The 22772-nt window shown below is 39.4% G+C and overlaps 1 protein-coding gene across 1 annotated transcript in view; it reads right to left on the bottom strand.

Moving 5' to 3' along the window:
• Positions 1-1793: 1793 nt before the first annotated feature.
• Positions 1794-22772, bottom strand: part of TMOD2 (tropomodulin 2 (neuronal)) — a 59697-nt gene continuing 38718 nt past the window's right edge. Inside the window, exons 6-8 of the mRNA XM_011986190.1 lie at positions 20033-20176; positions 11601-11745; positions 1794-9747 (exon numbers count right to left, since the gene is read on the bottom strand). Of these exons, the coding sequence (XP_011841580.1) occupies positions 9713-9747; positions 11601-11745; positions 20033-20176 (324 nt within the window). The 3' untranslated portion in view covers positions 1794-9712. The remainder of the gene's footprint in view (positions 9748-11600; positions 11746-20032; positions 20177-22772) is intronic.

The following is a 22772-nucleotide window of genomic DNA, read 5'->3' as shown; positions in this document are numbered from 1 at the left end:
TCCTTTAAGATGCCTCATTATTTATTTGAAGTTTTTCTTCTTTTTTTGATGTAGACACTATTAACTTCCTTCTTGGTACTGCTTTCACTGTTTCCCATAGGTTTTGGTATGTACCGTTTCCATCATCATTTGTTTCAAGAAATTTTTCAATTTTTCTGATTTCTTCATTTACCCACTGGTCATTCAGGAGCATATTGTTTAATTTCCGTGTATCTGTATAGTTTCTAAAATTCCTCTTGCTATTGATTTTTAGTTTTATTCCATTGTGGTCAGAGAAGATGCCTGATATTATCGCAATTTTTAAAAATATATCAAGACTTGTTTTGTGACCTAACATCTATACCTGAAAATGATCCATATGCTGAGAAGAATGTGTATTCTGCAGCTTAGATAAAATGTTCTGTAAATATCTCTTAGGTCCATTTGGCCTATAGAGCAGATTAAGTCCAATGTTTCTTTGTTGATTTTCTCCCTAGAAGATGGGTTCAATGCTGAAAGTGGGGTGTTGAAGTCCCCAGCTATTATTGTATTGAGGTCTCTCTCTCTCTTTCTCTTTAGTTCTAACAATATTTGCTTTATGTATCTGGGTGCTCCAGTATTGGGGGCACATGTATTTAAAATTGTTATATCCTCTTGCTGAATTGACCCCTTTATCATTATATAATGACCTTCTTTGTCTCTTCTTACAGTTTTCTCATGAACTCTATTTTGTCTGATATAAGTACAGTGACTTCTGTTCTTTTTTGGTTTCCATTAGCATGAAATATCTTTTTCCATCCCTTCATTTTCAGCCTGTGTATCTTTAAAGGAAAAGTGTTACCTGTATGCAACAGATCAGTCAGCCTTTTTAAAAAATGTTATTCAGCCCAATAAAAAGATAGTATGTCTTTTTACTGGGGAGTTTAGTTCATTTATATTCAATGTTATTACTGCTAAGTAAGGACTTACTCCTGCCATTTTGTTGTTTTCTAGTTACTTTATGGTTTTCTCTTCCTTCTTTCCTTCATTCCTGTCTTCCTTTTCGTGAAGATGATTTTCTCTGGTGGCATGATTTAATTTATTGCTCTGTGTGTGTGTTTTTGTGTGTATCCACATTAAGCTTTTAATAAACTAAAACATCAAAGTCTTTCTCCACACAGGTAGCAGTTAAGTTATATTCTCCTCATGCTATTTTTAAGTTGATTTTTAAAATTAACTGCTCTATTCATTATAACCCAATAGGCTGAAAGGGAGAATCTTTTAAACAAAATAATTACTATACTTCTTTGTCCAAGAGAAGGTGTGAAACAGCAAATACAGAAATTAGACACTGGCTCTTTATGTTTCTCAGTTGAACCTTACCAGCCTAAACTGAAATCCAAGAGTTGGGACAGAGTTCAGCAGAAGGGCAGGAAGAACAGCTTTTCCTGTTTTTCCAGGGTCAAACCTTTACAACATAACTTCATCATTTTCAGTGTTCAGTATTACAAATTACCAGAAGGGCTTTAAAAATAATAATAATGTAAATCCAAAGTTAGTGTAAAAAATTCAGTGTAAAATAGTTAACCTGTTTGGGCTTTCTGTATTCCTGTTCCCATTCATTCTAGTAAATTTTTAACTATTTAGCCAAATGTGTACATTTTTGTTTGATAACGAGTTATTTCTCTCTGTTATGGCTACTTGTAGTTGTCTTGTTTCTTCATAATAAAGGCATTTTATAGTTTTCTGCAGATGTGCTCATCTAATAACATGATGCCAACCATTTGTTTTAAAGAAACACTGTCTAAAAATTAGCCATATAAAACCAGTCTTTACTTTTACTTTGAAAGGAAAGTTTATTAATTCCCAATGTTCTTTACATTTTCATTTGGAAATATCATTCCTGATAGAAATAGATACATTATATCTTTGAAAGCTAATTAATTAAAACAGTTTACATTTACCTTAGCATTAAGTCTGGCTGGCTAATTTCAAAGTATTAAAAATTGCACCTATTTGGGCCAACTGGGGTCCTGAATAATTATCCAGGGTAAAAGTATAATATTTCAAACTTTATACATTTTGCTTTATCACACATTTACTTTCCACACAATGTTCAACTTCACATTTAAAAGGCAAATTAGTCTTTAATTCCCTAATGAATATAATAGTCTTGATTTGATTGAAGTTTCAAATGGAAAATAAAACTATATGGAGTTTTCAGTAACTGCTTAGCCCAATAAATGTTGCCAATAGAAGTTCAAATACTTGTTTAAACAGTTTACAAAGTATTACTTCCTTTGTTATCTTCAAAACAACACAGACACACATAAAGTCACACATTACAGGCATCTGAACTGGTAAAATGTTACAGATTAGTGGCATGCAGATATTTTACATTTTTAAGTACAATGAAAAATGCTGCTTATTCATTTTCCTTGAAGAGATGAAAACAACTAAGCTAAAGGCTTAATTAAAATATAATTATTTCATGTATATAAGAGCTTTTGTTTTTAAACCAAAGTGGCAGAGATAAGAATTTTAGGTTAGAATAACTTATTTCTTAACTGAAGATTGTCACTGGCAACATTTGGTACTAAAATAAAATTTCCTCAAAAAGCACATTTCCTATTGATCTCATTTCACCATATGGCCGATTCCTATCTACTCACAGTTAGATTACCCAAAGGAAGTTTTAAATCCTGGGTCAGCCTCTCTCAATTGCACAGTATACTTTTGATTGGCTTCTCTGTTTCCTAGTCAATACTTACACACACACACACACACACACACACACACACATACACTTTAAATAAGAGCCTACAAAAAATGCTGTGTTTACTGTGCTCAGTTTCTTTCTTTGCCTCCCCTCCTCTCCTTTCCCACTGGTTGAGGAGCAAGATAGTATATATTTTATTTATTTTTTTGAGATGGAGTTTCGCTCTTGTCACCCAGGCTGGAGTGCAGTGGTATGATCTCAGCACACTACAACCTCCACCTCCTGGGTTCAAGCGATTTTCCTGCCTCAGCTTCCCCAGTAGCTGGAATTACACGCTCTTGCCACCAGGCCCAGCTAATTTTTTGTATTTTTAGTAGAGACGGGGTTTCACCGTGTTGGCCAGGCTGGTCTTGAACTCCTGACCTCAGGTGATCCACCTGCCTTGGCCTCCCAAAGTGCTGGGATTACAGGCATGAGCCACTATGCCCAGCCTAAATAGTATATATTTTTAAGTATCCTTTCAGAAAAGGCCGCTCATCCACAACTATTCTGAAGACAGTAAAGAACTGCTGAAGAGGAAGAAAAAACTGGCTGTGCAATAGTCAGACCTCCTCTGAACAAAGCCTCCTGGAGGAAAACAGAGCTGCAGTGGAGGCATTACTCACCCATGTTCAGAGGCAATGGAAACGATTTAGAATCATAGGCTTGTCAAGTATTGGAGCTGGAAGGGACCTTAGGGAGCACTGAATCCACTCACTTCATTTTACAGGTGAAATGAAGACAAGATAGATGGGAGAGTCTTGCCCAAAGTCACATACAGCTGGCATCCAAATCAGTATTGTTTCCCAAAAATATCACATGGTGGCAAATGGAGCGTAACTCTGTGGGGCTGGACAACAGCTAAATTGAAGCAACATTTGTTCATTAAGCACCTACTATGTACAAGGCACCTTATGAGATGGTACTGAAGATACAAAGATGGATGAGACACAGTCCTGACTCCAAGGGCTTATGAAAGTCCTTGGAGACCATGCTTCAAAACCTTTCTTAGCAGAAATATTACTGACCAGGGCTAAGGTTGCTGGTGATAACAAGGCAGCTGCTGCCCTGCAGAGCTGATCCCACAACAGGTGGCATTTTCTCCCCTTCACTATCTATCAGAACTGGTGCTTGTTACTCAGCTGCTAGGCATGAAAATTCTTGAAACCCTAGGGACACTCTTCTCTCCTAGGCCTCCAGTCATACCTGAAGTCTTAGCCTCTCCCACCTGCAGCAATGACAGGAGGGCAGTCGTGCTCCAGACCCTCCTCTCAATTCTCAACTGTTGGCTTTCTCCCTTGTGCCCAGCCTCGGCCCTCTGCAAGGATTCTGACAATTTCCCAAGGTACTGTCAAAGTGACCCAGGAAAATGTCCTACCATATACATCACTGGTATCTAACTTCCACCGCCCCATCAACCACCTCTCCCACCTCTATGTGGGAGCTGAAATAACTCCAGTCCCTGATGACACACCCAAGCCTCAATTGCCCACACTCCAAAAGATGAGGAAGATGTAATGGTTGGTTAGAATAAAACCGATTCAAGAGGCAGTGGAAAATAGTGATTTGATAATAAAACTGATCTCTCACATTTGTATGGCGCTTTCCAGTTTATATAGTGTTTATATCCAGTTGTCTGATTATATTCTTACCACAACTCTGTGAGGTAGTTAGTGAAGATATTATTCCCATTTTATAGCTGAAGAACCTTAGGCTCGAGAGACCAAGTGGTTTGCCCGAAGTTACTCAGCTAAGGAAGTGTGGAGCCAAGTGTCCACGTTTCTTGACTCCAAATCCAGTGCTCTTCCCCCTGTATAGTCTATAATTGGCAGGCAATTGAATGAATTGCCCATGATCATATACCTGCTAAGTGTTGGTGATGGGATTAGGATTCAGTCTCCAAATCTGTTAGTACGGTGCCCCTTCACCATACCAACTAGCTGGGCCAATGTGCTCAGAATCACTACCATAGAAGAGATCAGAAGAAAATCTAGTTAGTTAATTACTCTTTTCTGTGTCTAGGTTGTCAGCTCTCTCCTTCAGCCTCCCCCAAGTCAACAATGTATCCCAACTGGCAAAGCCTCTAAAACATGTACTGTTTCTAGAACAGAACCCAGAGTCAGGTTATAGATTTAAACTTGCAACTCCTCTTCCATTGGTCTACTGATTATTCAGTCATTGCTATTACAGACAGATGGGAAAGAGGTAAGCAGAGCAAATCTCAGTTCTGCCATTAAACAAATGTAAACCTTTAATTTCCATCCTCCTTCCCCACCTCGGTCAGCAAATTTGACTTCTTAACTTCTGAACTACAAAGTAAAATCCAATCTGATCTAGTGCTGGGGAGTAGGAAAGCAGTGAATAACATCCTTGAAGTTCTTGGCGCTTTTCTCTGGCCAGTATATCACAACAAGAGGCCCTATCGTGTGATTTTCCTCCAGTGGGCTCAGCTGGATGCTTCCAAGCACTCTCACACCTTTCCTTTGTGTGCGTCTCAGTACGTTAGCTTTAGGATTGGTTGAGTAGCAGGGATATTTGAGATGAAAGCAATAAGGGGAGGTAAAGGGAAGTTGCGAGTGGAAGGTAGAGCTAGGACCTTTCCTTTTAGTTCTCTGCTAATTAAAACGAAAATAGCTATTATTGCATCATTAGTGGAAGTGGGGAAGGAAGCTTCAGGATCATGACTTAAAACCTGACTCCAGAAACAGTTCTACCGAATACAGGTAACATAGCACAGAACCTAGTGTTCTCAACCTCCTGCCCTCTGCCCTTTTTTACTGATGCTATAAATACTTGAATTAAATATGGGATCTTCTTTGTAAAAAAGGCACTCAATCTACTCCCCAATCCCAGAAAGACATATAAAATTATATTAGTCCAGAATTTTTATGCTTCCTCTGTCTCCTTCATAGTGCCTAGGAGAGGGCTGAGTACATCATATCTGTGAACAAGGAAATAGCTGCACATGTGTTTGTAAATTCCAGAGGGCTATCTTACACTTAAAGCATGCTGATGCTTAACATTGGTTTTAAGAGTTTTCAGTTTGAGCATCTGAAATATTCTCATGGCAGCTATACGGAAGACATTGGTTTCCCTAATGCTGGTGCCCTGTCAGGGGCCATGTTTCTGTTGGAAGAGAAGCACCTGTTCTTTGGGCTGGTGTGCCAGTCTCCCCTTAGGGAAATTGGTTTGAGGAGTACAGGCACTGGGATGATTTCTGAGTTTTTAAATGAATGGACTTTTATTGTAAGATGAACTGCATGCCCCTCCAGGTTGGTAATCTTCTAACCTGGGCCTGCAGCAACTTGGACAGGGACAAGGGAAGCAGGGCTGAGAGACTGCGTCTCCCTCCAATCAATTTTCCAGATGAAGCCAAATACCTCATTATAGTATTTGATGATCTTTATGTACAAAATATTTATATACAATGAGCCCTACAAAGATGGAAGAAAGGGGCTTAATCATGTCGATGAGGATGGAATGTTAAATACATTAGGCAAATGGATAGATTTGGTGCTAGAACAGCTAAATGATTTCTAGGCTTCTAATATTTATTTCCTAAGAGTCATCCTCTACATAGCTATAAAATGTGGTGGTTGGTAACATAAACTGCAAACTCTAGGGAGTAATTTCATATTTAACCTGGGCCTGCAGCAATTCTAAAAAGGACAAGGGAAGAGGACTGGGGAGAGAGCATCTCCCTTCAATCAGTTGTCCAGATGTAGCCAAATACCTAGTTAGATATCTGACAGTACACATGCACATACACACACGACACTTATTTACATTATACCCTCCAAAGATGAAAGAAACTAAGTCATTTAATCACGCTGATGAGGATGAAAACAGCTTCCAGTTATACACAATAAGCAGATGGGGAGCTGCAGTGCTGAACTAATCATATGATTTCTAGACTTCTAAGGTTTATCTCCTAAACATCATCTACATATGCCGTAATAGATGTTGGTGATATGAGCCCACAAGTCCAGGTGAATGATTTTACACTTAAAGTGGACCTGCACAACTCTAAAAGGGGGGCGGAGATAGGCCTGGGGAGAAGTTATCTCCCTTCAATCAGTTATCCAAATATTGCCAAATATCTCAACACAGTATCTGGCAAAACAAATACATAGAAAAAAATTTTATATACATTATGCCCCATTACAATGGATAGCAAAGGATTAACTGTGCCCATGATGATGAAAGAGCTACCATTTCCACATACTTTGGGCAGAGAGAGGGATGAAGTCCTAGGCTAATTAAATGGTGGATAGGCTCCTCAAGTGTATATTTTTCTAAGGATTATCATCAATATGTGCATACTCATGGAAATGCCACCTTTCAAGCCACTTTAAAAACACAGATAATAATAAAACAAACTGATTAGTAATCAACATTTCATTTCATAGACTCTGTTGCATGCGACCCAACTATTTTATAAGCTAAAAACAGTGCTATATTTTTGATAATTTTCCATTATCTTGCTTTAATACTATCAATAACTGCTTGTACAAAAGAAACAGCCATGGTTGAACTCTGATTTTTTTTTTTTTCTTGCTTTCTGCCAGAGTTTGCCAACAACTGCTTTAGCCCCCAGTTCACAGCACTGTGGGGCTGCAAGGAATGCTCTATAGGGTCCGGGATTTTAAGAGGCAAGGCAAGAAAGAGAGTGAGGAAAAAAAAAAGGAAAAAGGCTTACTTGGAGAGGCAGGTCAGGGACTGAGCACTTAAATAGGTTTGTAACAAATCCAAAGAGGAGAAAAGACATCTAAGAGAAATGTTCTTCCCTTTGGCAACATGGTAAGCAAAACATATGTATAAAAACATTTGTAATTTCACCCAGTGGTGTGCTGATGAATGCTTATCAACCAGCAATCTAGAGGGGGAGAAAGCCCCAGTTTCTTACATATTGCTAATTTCTGTGATGTAAATATTTCTACCACGGCCAATTTCAAGCCATTGTAGTAACAAGAAGTAGTGAACATGGAGTTGAGAGGATATGTTCAGTAGCATACCATTAAGTAGTATTTCTACATACATACCTACTAGATGTAAATAATCTTAAGAGGTTAGAAAATAGTAAAATGTAAGATTTTTGAGTATAGTATTTGTTATTTTTGTCCTTAATATAATTCATTCAATTGTAAGTACACATCATTTCATTTTAAATAGTGGCTGTATTGAACAACCAGTTTGCAAAATTCTTGAAAATATAACAATTGGCAAGCCTGTACAAGTTGACTCCAACACATCACACCTAAATGGGTGAAAAGGAAGGAAAAATCAGACTGAAAACCATGAAACAGTATTTACTGTGTTTTTAAAATAGATAAGGAGATGAAGCCATAAACTAATTAAAGGATTTTTAGGGCCAAAGGTGTTAGAATATTCTGCTTACTGTGTTCTCAAAAATTAAAAAAATTTCAAGAAAATGAGATATTTCAAAGGACTTCAGAGACACAGCTGTGGGTACTTATAATACAGGTAAATGTCCAACTTTACAAGGGCTATCTTAAACAGATTCCATGAGTTTTACAAGCTAAATAGAATAACAGAATAATATATTAATCATTTTCCTATTCACTTGTTTTATTGCTACCAGGCAACTAAGGAACACTCGGTTACTAAACAAACTCTGGAATTTGTTTAGTAACAAATTAGAGAAAAGAAGAGAAAAACGACAATGAATTGGAAGAAAGGGAGGGGAAAAAGGAGGAATAGAGGGTGAGTTGCCTTGGGCAGTGTCAGAATGTCACCAATCACAACCTCAGGCACTGACAATTATCAGAGTAGTGCACTTGAGCCAAAGGCTGCAGTCACCTGCTTCCTTAGTTTAGCATTGCATTTTTACACCACTACATCAAAAGATTAATGCACACTACAATGCAACCATTTCAGCTGTACTTTCACAGGCTTTGTCCTTGAGATGACACGCATCTGGATAAATGATAATTCACATTTTTCTCCTGACATTCGCAAACGTCTGGATGGATCATGTACTGCGGACAAAAGTCTAGATAATTAACCTGAATGTTCATCTTTCATCCTGTGATCTTGTTACACTAAAGACAAAGCCATAAATGCTTCTAAAATTTGCCAAAAAAATGCAATCATGTGCATCAGACAGCCTTAAGATACAATATTATTGTTTTATTCAGGAATGTACTGTTTTAAAAGCTTCTCTCTTACTAACATTTAGAAAATTTCTATCATGTTTGAAAAACTTTAAAACAGCTTTGTAAATAGTTATCCTTTAAAGTCATGTTAAAGATTCAATTTATGTTGAATAGTCAGTAAAAGTAGGTGTGCTAATTCATTTTGCTACCTGTGAGTCTGGCTTGAAGCTACATTTGTGGGTTAACAAATAGACTTCTTTGCTAATACTGTTTTTAAAGTGTCATAATGTTGTCTTGCTTTATGAAGATGACACTACTGATCTCCAATCAACAGGGCATGTGCATTTACTGATTTTTCTGGAAAGAAGACAGAATTTGTGCTAAATTGGTCACATTTTCACACGCAGTGAAAGATTGGCAATACTAACTTCTTATGTGGTCAGCAGAACACTTCTGATGTATTTAGCCTAACTCAAAGCTATGCATGTAAACAGAGATAGGCCTCTATCATAATCACAATTACAAACACATAGTATACACTAAATTCCTTTCAATGATTAAAAAAAAAAGTTCATGTAAGAAAGCAAGACAACCCAATAAGAAAGTGGTTAAATTCATTTTCCATGTCGTCACTCTCTAAAATCTGCATCAGTCCATTTGTCAAGTTGCCAGAAGTGCCCATGAGCAAATAAAACAATTGTATATATTACAAAATCCAAGATAAATAAGTAGTGCTAAAAAAGAATAACAATTAAATTATTAGTTATGTGGTTAACGGAAATGAACAAACTTTGATAAAATGGTCCCGATGGGGAAGAAGAAGAGTATTTGTTTTTCAATGGCCACACCATGGTGAAACTTCACTCCTCCCTGAGGAAGTTTACCTTCTGTCTGCTTCAACTCTCTTCTTACGAACTAGGTAAGAAAGAAAGGAATAAAAAGACAAATTGAAGGGATACTTCTTAAATTCCAGATAAACAGCATTAATTACGTAAGATGACAATCTCACACGCTTGAGGATATAGTTATCTTACATTTTAATACTCAACCAAGACAATCAATGGAAATGATAAAATAATCCAGTGTCTGGTGGAATTTACATTTAAATACAGGTATGTCTGATAGTTGGGTACTCGAGTGTTAGAACGTTCGCATTTCTATGGGGTAGAAATTCCAGAAGAGACCTGTGAAACTATGCACTTTGACTATTTTCATGGCCGTTTATCCATGGCACTAGCAACTCTGTCACCAACTGGCTTTAACTAACTCTTCACAATCTTTTAATGCTGATTATGGGTTGAAGTCTGGAAGGAGCTGCAAATAGTTCAAAGATTCTAAAACTCTTCTAAATAAAAACTCTTAAATATCAACCTACAGGAAGGTATGATTCAGTTAGCAAGCAAACTCAGAGATTAATTTCTATTAACCTGATGTTTAGGATCGAAGAAGTTGCCCAGACTGCCTGTTTCCCAGTTCCTGCAACCCTCTTCTTCCACCTTTCACTTTCCCAGCTGCAGGCCCTCCTAGTCACTGGGAAGAGGGCTATTGAACCTTCTTGGATTTGGTAAAAATGTGCCCTGGCTGTAGTCTTGCTCTAACTCTCCACTTTAAATAGCCTAGCTCCGGCCTAGGCTCTTGCCCACAGATGCTGCTGCTTGGACGTAGGCTGCCCTATTTTCTTTAGACCTCTCGTTTTGCCTGTTTTCCTTTGGTCTCCATGTTGTTTGGTTGTGGACCCAATGTGCTTTTCCTAGGTGTCTTCTGACTGCTGCTTCCACTCTTTCCCAAATCCCTATTTGCCTGTCTGCCCCTTGGCCTCACCCTGTGTACCCCCCAGGTAAGTACCATCACATGTCCAGCCAGCTTCCTGATGCCACACACTACACCTTGCCTAGGCCTCAGGGTCTTGGCAAAGCCTGTCTGGACAAGGAATTGGATACTAACCTTTATTTGCCCCTTCTTGTTCTAACCTTTAGCTTCTATCTTGCTCACTATCTGAGTCCTCCTTGAGGCCAGCACTGTACCTGGTGGAACGCCTTGCCCAGTTCCTCCACCCAAGATCTGGCATTCTGTCCCTGAACCTCAAACTGGGGATTGAAGCCTGCTGTTGACTGACTGACCGCTTGCCAAATGGATGTCTCCTCCTAGATGTCCTTTTGCCAGGCTGCTCCAGGTGGCTGGGATATCCTCAGACCAAGTTTTCCCAGTTCCATTCCTCTTTGCTATGATTGATCAGGATATGCCCCACCTCTAACAGAAGAAATGCCAGGGAACCTCAGCAACAAGTGGCCACAGGAAAAGCTGAAGGGGCTAACTGAAAAGGCAACTTGTGAGTTTAAACTTCATAATGTAGCTCCATGTTTATATCACATGTAAAGTGCCAAAGTATCAGACATATCCATATTTAGAACTAAGTACCAAAGCAGTCAGGAGTCAAACATAATTGGGTATTTGGTGAACGTAACAACACAAGGTGATTACATGTAAGTAAAAGAGAAGCAAATACACAAAAGAAATCAAGCAAAAATCAAAGGATACCTGGAAAATAGAACAAACTTCTTTTTTGAGAAAATGCTATGATGTAACTTAAACACTGCGAGGACCACAAAGACTCCTATGACCATGTATTATAATAATGTGTCTTATATGAAGAAGTGAGTGACATCAGAGGCCAATGGAATGGTATCTGTAAGATGTTGCATCTGAAGTGGAGAAGTGAATGCTCATGCTCTTCTAATGGTTAACAGCACATATTATGGCTGAATTACCCAGGTCATTATTCTTTGTGATGGCAGCTGCCACCCTTGTTCGTGGCCCTTGCTTGGTAAACTGGTATCCAAACTTGAGGATCCTTGAATTCTCCTCCAGCATCTGGGCAATTTCCATCTCTACAGCTGTTCCCAACTGCTGCCTCTGGTTGCAGGTGCAGACACACGTGCACGATGACCAAGAAGGAAGAGGAAACAGTTACTTGCACAGGAAAAAGACAAGGCTACTTGCTAGACAAAAAGGCAAAGAGGCAAAGGTCTCAAATTAAAAGGTACAGAGTCACTTGAGATGTTTTCTCTCATAATCATTTGAATCCTGCTCCTTGTCTAGAAGCAAAATCCAACAGACAGCTGAGTTTGCTGGTGTCCTACAGCTGAAAAAACTAAGCAAATTGTTTATGAAGGAAAGGATAATTCCAGAATTAAAATGAAAGCAAAACTAATATTTGGTGTTTTGAATTCATCCCAGTATCTGTGGTTTAAACAAAGTGTGTTTTAAAAATAATGAAACTATTTTGTAGCAGCCAATCCAATTACTAAATTTTTATTTTTATTTTTTACTTTTCACCTAGGAAATTCTTATTTACTTATTGTGGTAAAATATACATAAAATTTTGCCATTTTAAACTGCACAATTCAGTGGCATATAGTACAATCAAATATTGTGCAACCATTACCATTATTCATTTCCAATACTTTTTCTTCTTTTTTATAAAATGTTTTTATTTTTGACTTTTGTGGATACACAGGTATATTATATTTATGGGGTACATAAGATATTTTGACGCAGGCATATAATGCATAATAATCACAAGAGGGTAAATGGGGTATCCATCACTTCAAGCATTTATCCTTTCTTTGTGTTACAATCAATCTAATTCTACTTTTTAAATTTAAAATGCATAAGTTATTGTTGATTATAGTCACTCTGTTGTCACTGTGTTGTGCACAAATTATATTTGTGCTATCAAATATAATTTTTTAATTCTGGGATCCATATCCAAAAATAATTAAAGATCTCAACCTATGGGCTGTTGTCTCTCAGCAGAATCTCATTAGGTGATTCTGAGCAGCTTTATTGTGGTTTGAACCATGTACACTTTTGGATGAATCAGCAAACTCTGAAGGCGGGCTACAAAAAAATCTCCAACTTGTTTAAGTTTGTGGGAAAAGGTTTTTTTTTTTGAGACGGAGTCTCCCGTGTCGCCCAGGCTGGAGTGCAGTGGCGCAATCTCGGCTCACTGCAAGCTCCACCTCCCGGGTTCACACTATTCTCCTGCCTCAGCCTCTCGAGTAGCTGGGACCACAGGCGCCCGCCACTACGCCTGGCTAGTTTTTTTGTATTTTTAGTAGAGATGGGGTTTCACCGTGTTAGGATGGTCTCGATCTCCTGACCTCGTGATCCACCCGCCTCGGTCTCCCAAAGTGCTGGGATTACAGGTGTAAGCCACCGCACCCAGCAGGGAAAAGGCTTTTTTGTTTGAGACATAAACTAATAAAAAAATAAAAAAGAGGGTTTTTTTTTTTCTTTTTTCTTTTTTTAATAGGGAGGTCACGCACTGTGGCTCCACCTGTAATCCCAGCACTTTGGGAGGTCGAGGCAGATGGATCACTTGAGGTCAGGAGTTCGAGACCAGCCAGGGCAACACGGTGAAAGTCCGTTTCTACTAAAAATACAAAAAATTTGCTGGGCATGGTGGCATGCACCTGTAGTCCCAGCTATTTGGAAGGCTGAGGTAAGAGAATCACTGGAATCTAGGAGGCGGAAGTTGTAGTGGGCCGAGATTGTGCCACTGCACTCCAGCCTGGGTGACAGAGTGAGACTTTGTCTCAAAAAAACAAAAACAAATAGGGGCATGTAAATATGGGAATTTAAAATTTAAGGGACAAAGTATACTTTGTCCCTTAATTTTAAATATAACTGTACGAGTTATATTTTTTCATAACACAGTCATTACATTTCAAAAAATAAGGCTGGGCGCAGCAGCTCATACCTGTAATCCCAGCACTCTGGAAGGCTGATATGGGCAGATCATGAGGTCAGGTGTTTGAAACCAGCCTGGCCAACATGGCAAAACCTTGTCTCTACTAAAAGTACAAAAACTAGCTGGGTGTGGTGGCAGGCGCCTATAGTCCCAGCTACTCAGGAGGCTGAGGCATGAGAATCGCTTGAACCCGGGAGGCACAGGTTGCAGTGAGCTGAGATTTTGCTACTGCATTCCAGCCTGGGTGACAGAGTAGACTCCATTTCAAAAAAAAAAAAAAAAAGTACAGGCTTGTTTGGAAAATGCAAATTAAAATGTATATAAAATATAAAAGTCCCCTTACTTCAACATTCCCATTCCCCACAGAGAAAGCCAGATTGGGGTGCACTATGTAGTGTTCTAAACATTTTCTATGCATTCACACATCTACACAATCACTTGTACATCTATGCTTTTTTCACATAAATGGATTATACTAGCATGTTGTTTTGAAGTGTGTTTTTATTTTTCATTTAACATTAAGGATATCTTTTCATGTTGGTAAATATACATTTACCTCATCCATATAAAGAACTGTGCCACATCCCATTGCAGTGATGGATCATAGTGTATTTAGCCAGGCCTTACTGACTTACTGTTACATTGCATTCTATTTCCACTATTCCAAACAAAACTGTAGTGAGCTTCCCTCCCCCCAGTGCATCTTGGGGCATTTCTGCAAGTATGCTTGTAGGACAAATTATAGCTGGGTCAGAGGGCAAGCATGTTTCCAGTTCTGGTATATTACTGACTTACTGTCAAAGGTTACGACAGCTTTTATTCTTGCTAACTGTACGAGTGTTACTGCTTTCCCTACCCTAGCCAAATAAGATACTACTTACCTTTTTAATCTTTGTCAATACACTTTGTGAAAATTTATATTTCTTTTATATTTATTTAACTCCTTTAATTTGCATTTGTCAAATGATGAATAAGAACAATGAATTTTCTTATGGATTTATATTTCTTTTTTCTCAGGAACTACCAATCCATGCCATTTGCCCATTTTTCTACCAGCTTACGGTTCCTGTATTTTGTGTTTTTTAACTTGATTTATAGGTTTCTTGTATGTTAGGAAATTAGCCCTTTGTCAAATGCGCTGCAACCATTTTGCTCTGTTTGTCTTTTGACTCTCATTTTGTCACTATCAGAACTTGTTTTTCATTTTCATATGGTCAAATTTATCAATCTTCTAGATATCATGTTTAGGAAGCCTCTCTACTCTTCCTGATTTCTTCCATTTGGTTTATGATTTAATATATTTTAATGTTTAAATCTTTATTTCATCTGGAATGAATTTTAACGTAAGAGTGAAGATAGGGCCAGGCATGGTGGCTCATGCCTAAAATCCCAGCACTTTGGGAGGCTGAGGCTGGCGGATCACCTGAGGTCAGGAGTTTGAGACCAACCTGGTGAACATGGTGAAACTCCGTCTCTACTAAAAAAACAAAAATTAGCAGGGGATGGTGGCATGCGCCTGCAATCCCAGCTGCTTGGGAGGCTGAGGCAGGAGCATCACTTGAACCTGGGAGGCAGAGGTTGCAGTGAGCCGAGATGGCGCCATTGCACTCCAGCCTGGGTGACAGGAGTGAAAGAAACTCCATCTTAAAACAAAAAAAGAAAAAAGAATGAAGATAGAGACCCAATTCAATTTTGTTCCAAAATGCTAGCAAATTATCCTACCATCTTTTGTTTCATTCTTCCCTGATTTGAATCTGCTTTATCGCTCTGCTAGTCTATTTTTGTGCCAGTACCATACAATCTTGATCACTTTGTAATAAGTTAAAAACATATACCTTTTAAATTTGGAAAATTTAAATATGGAGTAGATGAAGAAGAAAAGTTTATGGCTTGCATCCCAAGCAAGTTTTAAGGCTTATCTCTTTGCTTTTCTCTTTCTCGTCATCCAGCAACCCCTCAAATGAGTCTCTCCTTGAGAACTTAACACAATGTGATATTTCCAGTTAGACAATAATAATTATGGGCATCCACCGTGTAGAGATTAACGCTTTAAGCATCATGAGTCAATGGGAGGGAGTGGCAGCAAAAAAGTAAGAGAAGCTGACCTCAGATTTTCATGAGCAACTTTAGCAAATGTCATAGTTTAGAATAGTGGGACTGTATCAAGGAATGAGCCCTGAGCTAAGGTTAGGGCTGCCATTACTATGGCTTGTGCCCCTGGAGCATTTGAGTCCTGGACTTGGGTAACTTGCAGTGTTAATGCAATGGTCAAAAGTTACCCCAAATCACCTATATTCCCAAGTATCTGAGTCCCTCCTCTCCAAGTAGCTGGCTATTTCCCCAATAGTTTAAATTCTGCTCAGCATCCTTACAGCTGCTTTGTTGTGCAATAAAAGGCAAATCCACACTCACTTGCCCTTGATTTGAATGTTCTATTTATATAGACATCAATTGTAATTTCTTTAGGGTTTTCTGTATTTTGTAATGAATCTTGGATGACATTCTGGCAAAGCAGTGAAACAGAAACACCATCTCTGCTTTTATGTTAACTTAAACCATTAATATAATCTGGAATCAAAAATAGGAAATATTAATAATAGAATAATAGCTTTTAGTTTTGTTTTTTTGAGGGGGAGGGAGGAGATGCTAATAGCTACATAAAAGACTTAGAAGCTGAAGAAAATTATATTGGGGGCATATAAAAAAGGGGAGGAATTAACGTAACATACACTATGTTTCTTCCTCAGCCTGTATCTTTTTTTGGATTTGAGGTCTTTTTTTACACAAACCCAGGACAATAGATGGGCATCAAAATTTCTTACAATTTGGATATATATTTTTTATATATACTTAAATTATGTAAGTATGTAGTATATTAAATTATATAACTTTTATTATGGTATATATTTTATATATATATATAAAGATGAGGTATTGCTATGTTGCCCAGGCTGGACTTCAACTCCTGGGCTCAAGGGATTCTCCTGCCTCAGCCTCCTAAGTAGGTAGCTGGGACTAGAGGCCCAGGCTCTTTTTCTATTTTAAGTCACCAAACACAAAGGGGGAAAAATAGAAACAAATGTTTATGCATATCTTCAAATCACCTTCTGTTTTTTTCTAAGTGACCTCTTTTATCTACTCAAATTTATTTAGCAGTTCCCCATCTGTTTCTTTTATATGCATCACTGATTGTTCTTCCCGCAGGGGCACCTGATTAAATCACTGCATTTTTGACCTGGAGCCTAGCCCAGCAGTCTGCCCCTGGTGGTGGATTCTCAGCAGGCCTTCATTTCGGTGCAGCTGCCTATTGCTGTGCTGTTAAATTGGTCTTGGCTTCTGGTTCTGCCTGAGGAAACTGTCTTACAGATTATTTTATTTCAAACCCCTCATTTGATAGATAAGGAAACTGAGGTTACTTCTAACAGTCTATGAGTCAATGAACACAATTTGGATGTAAGACAAGTTTTGACCCTGAATTTCCTCATTTCTTAAGTAAAGCAAAATAATTTTTTCCAATTCCTCTAGGAAATCGAGAGAGAGAGAGAGAGAGAGAGAGAGAGAGAGAGAGAGAATAGACAGGGTCTAGCTCTGTTGTCCAAGCTGGAATGCAGCGACACATCCATAACTGACTGCAACCTGGAACTCCTGGGCTCAGGTGATCCTCCTGTCTCATCCTCGCAATGCATTGGGATTACAGGTGTGAGCCACCACACCCAGCCTCTCTAGAAAATCTTAATCCTCCTTGTCATATACAAATAAAGAGAAGCCAGGCTGGGCATGGCGGGGCTCATGCCTGTAATTCCAGCACTTTGGGAGGCTGAGGCAGGAGGATGGCTTGAGCCCAGGAGTTGGAGACCAATCTGGGAAATATAGTGAGACCCTGTCTCTACAAAAAATTTTAAAATTAGCTGGGCATGGTAGTGTGTGCCTGTAATCCCAGTTACTCAGAAGGCTGAAGCGGGAGGATCACTTGAGCCAGAAAGGTGGAGATTGCAGTGAGGCCAGATTGCATCATTGTACTCTAGCCTAGGCCACAGAGTGAGACTTTGTCTCAAAACAAACAAAAACAACCAAACAAAAAAAAGACGAAATAAAGAGAAGCCATTTCGGAAGCAAAATGAAAGATTACAGTTGAAAAGCTACATAAATTCATTCCTAGATGACTGAGGAAGGGTGATGAGGTTGATTTAGCGGGGATTTTAGGGAGCAAATTCTTTGTACTTCAGGGTGTTTTTTTTTTTTTTTTTTTTTTTGAGACAGGGTCTCACTCGGTTGCCCAGGCTGGAGTGCAGTGGCATGATCTTGGCTGACTGCAACCTCTGCCTCCTGGGTTCAAGTGATTCTCGTGCCTCAGCCTCCTCAGTAGCTGGGATTATAGGCGTGAGCCACCACGCCTGGGTAATTTTTGGATTTTTGGGCAGAGATGGGATTTCATCATGTTGGCCAGGCTGGTCTCAAATTCCTGACCTCAGGTGATCTGCCCGCCTTGGCCTCCCAAAGTGCTGGGATTACAGGCTGTACTTCAGGGTCTTCTTTATATGCATTGCCAAAAGCTGCTCTATTCTAAATTTTCACAATTCTAGCTCATTCTAGCCTCATTCTAACTCAATACTAGGCATAGAGTTGCCAGGTTTAGCAAATAAAAATACAGGACACCCAGTTAAGTTTGACTTTCTGATTCACAACACATATTTTTTTAGTATAGTATAAGGTATCCCAAATATTTGATGACACATGCTAAATTTATATATCATTTATCTGAAAGCCAAATTTAACTGTATTTTATGTGGCAACCTTAGCTAGGTGGTATCTTGTAAGGAACTAGAGACAGAGTGTGTGATACTATTTCAGCTATGAGGTTTCACAATGGCCTAAATCCGTAAAAAGAGTTAAATATACTTTCAAACAGGGTATTCACTTCTGTGTTAGTTCCCCTGGAAATATTTACTAAGTGCCCACTTAGCTTCTTTCTGATATGAGTCTATTCAACAAATATCCCTGAGTGATCACTTCTGTTCACTCCCTTCATATTTCTCTCTGGCTTGTTTCCTTACTCCCCCACACCCTGATGCCACTTTCTAATTTACTAGCAGCTGGACATATGCTAGGATACACAGCATCAAACTTCCTGAGTGTGCAGAGCCCTGTGTGGCACATCCCCTGGGGTGCTGCCTCCACATCTCTGTGTCTGGGAAAGCTGTTTTGGTGGCACATCCCTTCTGGCAGGATGAGAATGAAAAAGCTCCTGTCTCCTGGTGGGCTTTCCGTGTTCCTCTGGCAACAAACATCAGAAGTCCAAGGCCAGAGGGCCTGCACTGAAACAGTCTGCTTGTCCTGGTTAGCAAAGACAGAGAGTAGAGCCTCCATGGGAACTGTTGGGAGTTTCCAGGGTTAGGCAACAGTCCTGGGTGGCACTCTGCAGCTTTATCAGGTCTTGGAGGGTCTGGACCAGGAAATTTCCCAGAGATGGCCCCCAGACATGCAAAGGATGCTCTAAGCAGCAGTCACCTCCCCAACTGTCTCTCCCACCACCCCACAGGGGAACGAACGCTCATACCACAAGTCTCCTTGGTCTCTCCTTTCCAAGGCCCTTTCTTTTCAAGATACAGTGTCTGGAACCCCATCACAGACCCTCCCCCGTGGCCAGAGGAGCAGGGCTCAGCATCATGGCTGATCACTGAGAGTTGCTGTCTGTGGGCAGGACTCAGCTGAAGCCAACAGAGCAACTCGGAAGGCACTGCAGGCTGATGCTGGGAACAAGAGGTTGCCAGGCAGGAAGAGCTGGCTGTAGGGGAAAGCACCTTCCTTTGGCTGCAGATGGGAACCTGAGAAATGCTGCGGTCATGATCAATGAGATTGTGATCAGACCACAGTCTCATGGGTGTGGCCTGCCACTCTAAGCCAGACCATCTTCTAGAACCCTGATTCCTTTAAATAGGCTCTCTGCAGCCAGCATCAGACTGCAGGAGCCTGCCTCTGCTCTTTTGGTTGTAGAAGTCTTCAGCCAAGGAAAAGAAATCTGAATCTTTGGCCATGGCCACCCTGCTTTCTCTGTTAGTGACAGTCCCACTGAGAAGCAAAAGTAAGGCTGGGATAGGACAGGGCAGAGATACATGCCAAAAGGCAACAATGATGAGACTGAGTAAAGCAGCTGTCAACACCTCTGCCACCACCTCCTTGCTTTCTTTTCTTGAGCCTGACTAGCCTAGGGTTGTGGGTAGATGGCTCTTTATGTCCCAGGCTGCCCCACTGTACATTGTTTGATTAGTCACATGCTCTTCTGCACATCCTCCATGGGCCAGAAATGGTTATAAAACTTACAGGAAATCCAGTACATCAAATGGAGTCACACACAGAACTGTGTCTTTTAACTCATTTCTTGTGGCATTTCCCTTGCTCACTGCACACCCTGTGAGTTGGCTTTGCCTGTTCTCTGGCCTTCCTTACCTGGTTGTCAATCTTGATCTCTGTCAAGGTGTCATTTTCTTTCAGTGCCTCTACCAGGGCCAGGATTCCAGTTCCAGTGATAAAATTGGATTCTATGTTTAGACTTGTCAAAGTCTTGTTTACTTTCAGCATGTCTGCAAAAGCCTTATGATGCAAAAAGAAAAAAACTTAGAATTAAGTTAGAATTTCTAAAGATTGATTTACTAAACCCCTCACTCCGAAATTAAATACAGATGTTTTCTAGCACTTAAAGAAAACTTTCACCAAATCATACTTTCACTTCCAAGTAACAAAGATACAATTTAAAACCGCAATTAAAATATTTCAGTCCAGCAGTCTAGACATAAATTTCACATACTTGCAAAAACTTTTTTTAAAAAAGATACTGACATAGGATTACTGATTTTTTTTTTGTTAAGTAGAGACATTTAAAAAACACTATCTGTTTTCTTTTCTTTTCTTTTTTTTTTTTTTTGAGAAAACACATTTTAACATTAGAAAAAAGGTAGAAAGGACATAATCCCAGAAAACCCAGTTTTTTTCCTTTTACTATGAATTGATTTAAAAAAAAACTTTACCATTGACTAGTACTTGGACACTACTGATTTAGTTATATTATTTCAGATCATCTATAAATCAGAATTTTAAAAAGATAACTTTTGGAACAAAATCACCACTGAGGGTGGCAAACCCATGGGAGACTCCAGTTTGAGACAGCAGACTGCACATGTGCACCTGCCGGCTCTCTTTACTCCCAAAGTTTCCCACCAACAGGAAGAAATAATATCATTTTTAAGAGACTGAAATTCTCACCGTGCAAGAAAACAAAACAAAAGGCCATTATCTTGAGAAATTGCTGAAATACAGAAAATAGAAAGATCGACAGATAAATTAGCACAAGCAAGTTGTTGCCTGAGCTGCTAGAGATAGGTTCCATTTGCGGCAATTCCTTAAAGAACTGCCTTAGGAACAGATGGAACAGCTAGGGCAGATGGAGAGCATACTATCCCTCCCAGCACCTTCCAGGAAAAAGAGCAGCTGCCAGCACAGCTATCAATGAAGTCTCCCAGGAAGAGCCTCTGGTGAAGGTGCTGCGAACTGTGAGAGAAGCAGTGCGGAAACGGAGGCGCCTCCAGACCTTCATACCAGTACAGTGTGGGGGGGAAAGGGAAAGGCAGCTCTGCCAGGAAGGAAGTACAGTATTCCCCGCAATCTGCGGTTTCAGTTACGTGCTGTCAACCGCAGTGGGAAAATGTTAAATGGACAACCTCAGAAATAAACAATTCTTAAGTTTTAAATCGCATGCTGTTCTGAGTGGTGTGATGAAATCTTGTGGTCTATGTCGCCCAGGAGGTGAATCACCTCTTTGTCCAGTATCTCCATGCTGTCCCTGCCTATGAACCAATGACATTGTCTGCTTTTGACATCCAACTATTGACATCGTCATGGCTGGATGAGCCAGGATCACCGGAGGCAGATGATCCTACTTCTGACAAATGGTCAGAAGGGCAACAGTAGCCTAACACAGTTCCCTTGCCTATGTCATTCACCTCACTTCATCTCATCACACAGACATTTTACCATCTCACGTCATCACAAGTGGGAGGAGGATAGTACAGTAAGATATTTGAGAGAGACCATATTCACACAACTTCTATAACAGCATATTGTTATTACAATTGTTCTATTAGTTATTGTTATTAATCTCTTACTGTGCCTAGTTTAAAAATTAACATTATTATGGGTGTGTAGTATAGGAAAAGACATAGCACATATCGGGTTTGGTACTATCTGTGGTTTCAGGTATCCACTGGGGGTCTTGGAACATATCCTCTGCAGATAAGGGGACTACTATATATTGAAAGGTGTCCCTCCCAGAATGAAGTCCTCCTAACTGTAGTGATTGCAGGGGACTCTCAGGCTGCCTGTGGGCTCCTTATACACATACTGCAGAGAAGGTGGCAGGTCAGCACACCTGCTGCTGAAAAAAGGTCTCACTCATACATTCAAAAAAGACTATTTGTCAGGCTTCTACTGTGCTCTAGCAGTAGAAAAAACAAAAATCCTTGTCCTCAGAGAGGCTTATATTTGAGTAAGAGGGCAGAGTCAGTAAATTAATAAATAAAATATATAGCTTATCAGATGGTGACAAATGGAGAAAAATAAAGGGGCCTCCTTTTTAAGGGAGAGGTCTGTTGGTAAAATAGATAGATATAACTGCAGGAGAAATGATCCTGGTTTATACAAACCAACCTCGCTCTCCATTCAAAAATATAAACAGGCAACCAATAATTGTCAGACATTTTAGGAAAACCAACATCATGAAAGAATAAAGTTGACCAAGCAGGACAATATGCCATAGAAGAAACAGCACAAATGTAAAAATTCTAATTATGTATTATTTTCCTCTCTGCCCCACAAAAAAAAGAACAGGAAAGAGAGAGAGAAAAAGTGGGGGGGAAAGAGAGAGAGAGAAAACATTTTGAAAATTTTAAAAAACTACATTGAAATAAAAGAAAATAATAGACATCTAGAATTACAAAATAAACATGGTTGAAGACCAAGTTGGTGATCTAGAAGATAACACTGAGGATATTTCCAAGGATATACAGCAAAAAGACAAAGATAGAAACTATGAGAAAACCTTAAGAGATGTGGATGAAAGATGCAGAGATTCAACACTCATCTAAGAAGAGTTCCAGAAGGATAAGAAAGAAAGAAAGAAAGAAAGAAAGAAAGA

The sequence above is a fragment of the Mandrillus leucophaeus genome, unplaced genomic scaffold, assembly GCF_000951045.1.
Source record: "Mandrillus leucophaeus isolate KB7577 unplaced genomic scaffold, Mleu.le_1.0 Scaffold108, whole genome shotgun sequence".
In the NCBI taxonomy this organism is placed as follows: Eukaryota; Metazoa; Chordata; class Mammalia; order Primates; family Cercopithecidae; genus Mandrillus; species Mandrillus leucophaeus.
The sequence above is the reverse complement of the archived record's forward strand: the minus strand, read 5'-3'. Positions and strand labels throughout refer to the sequence as shown.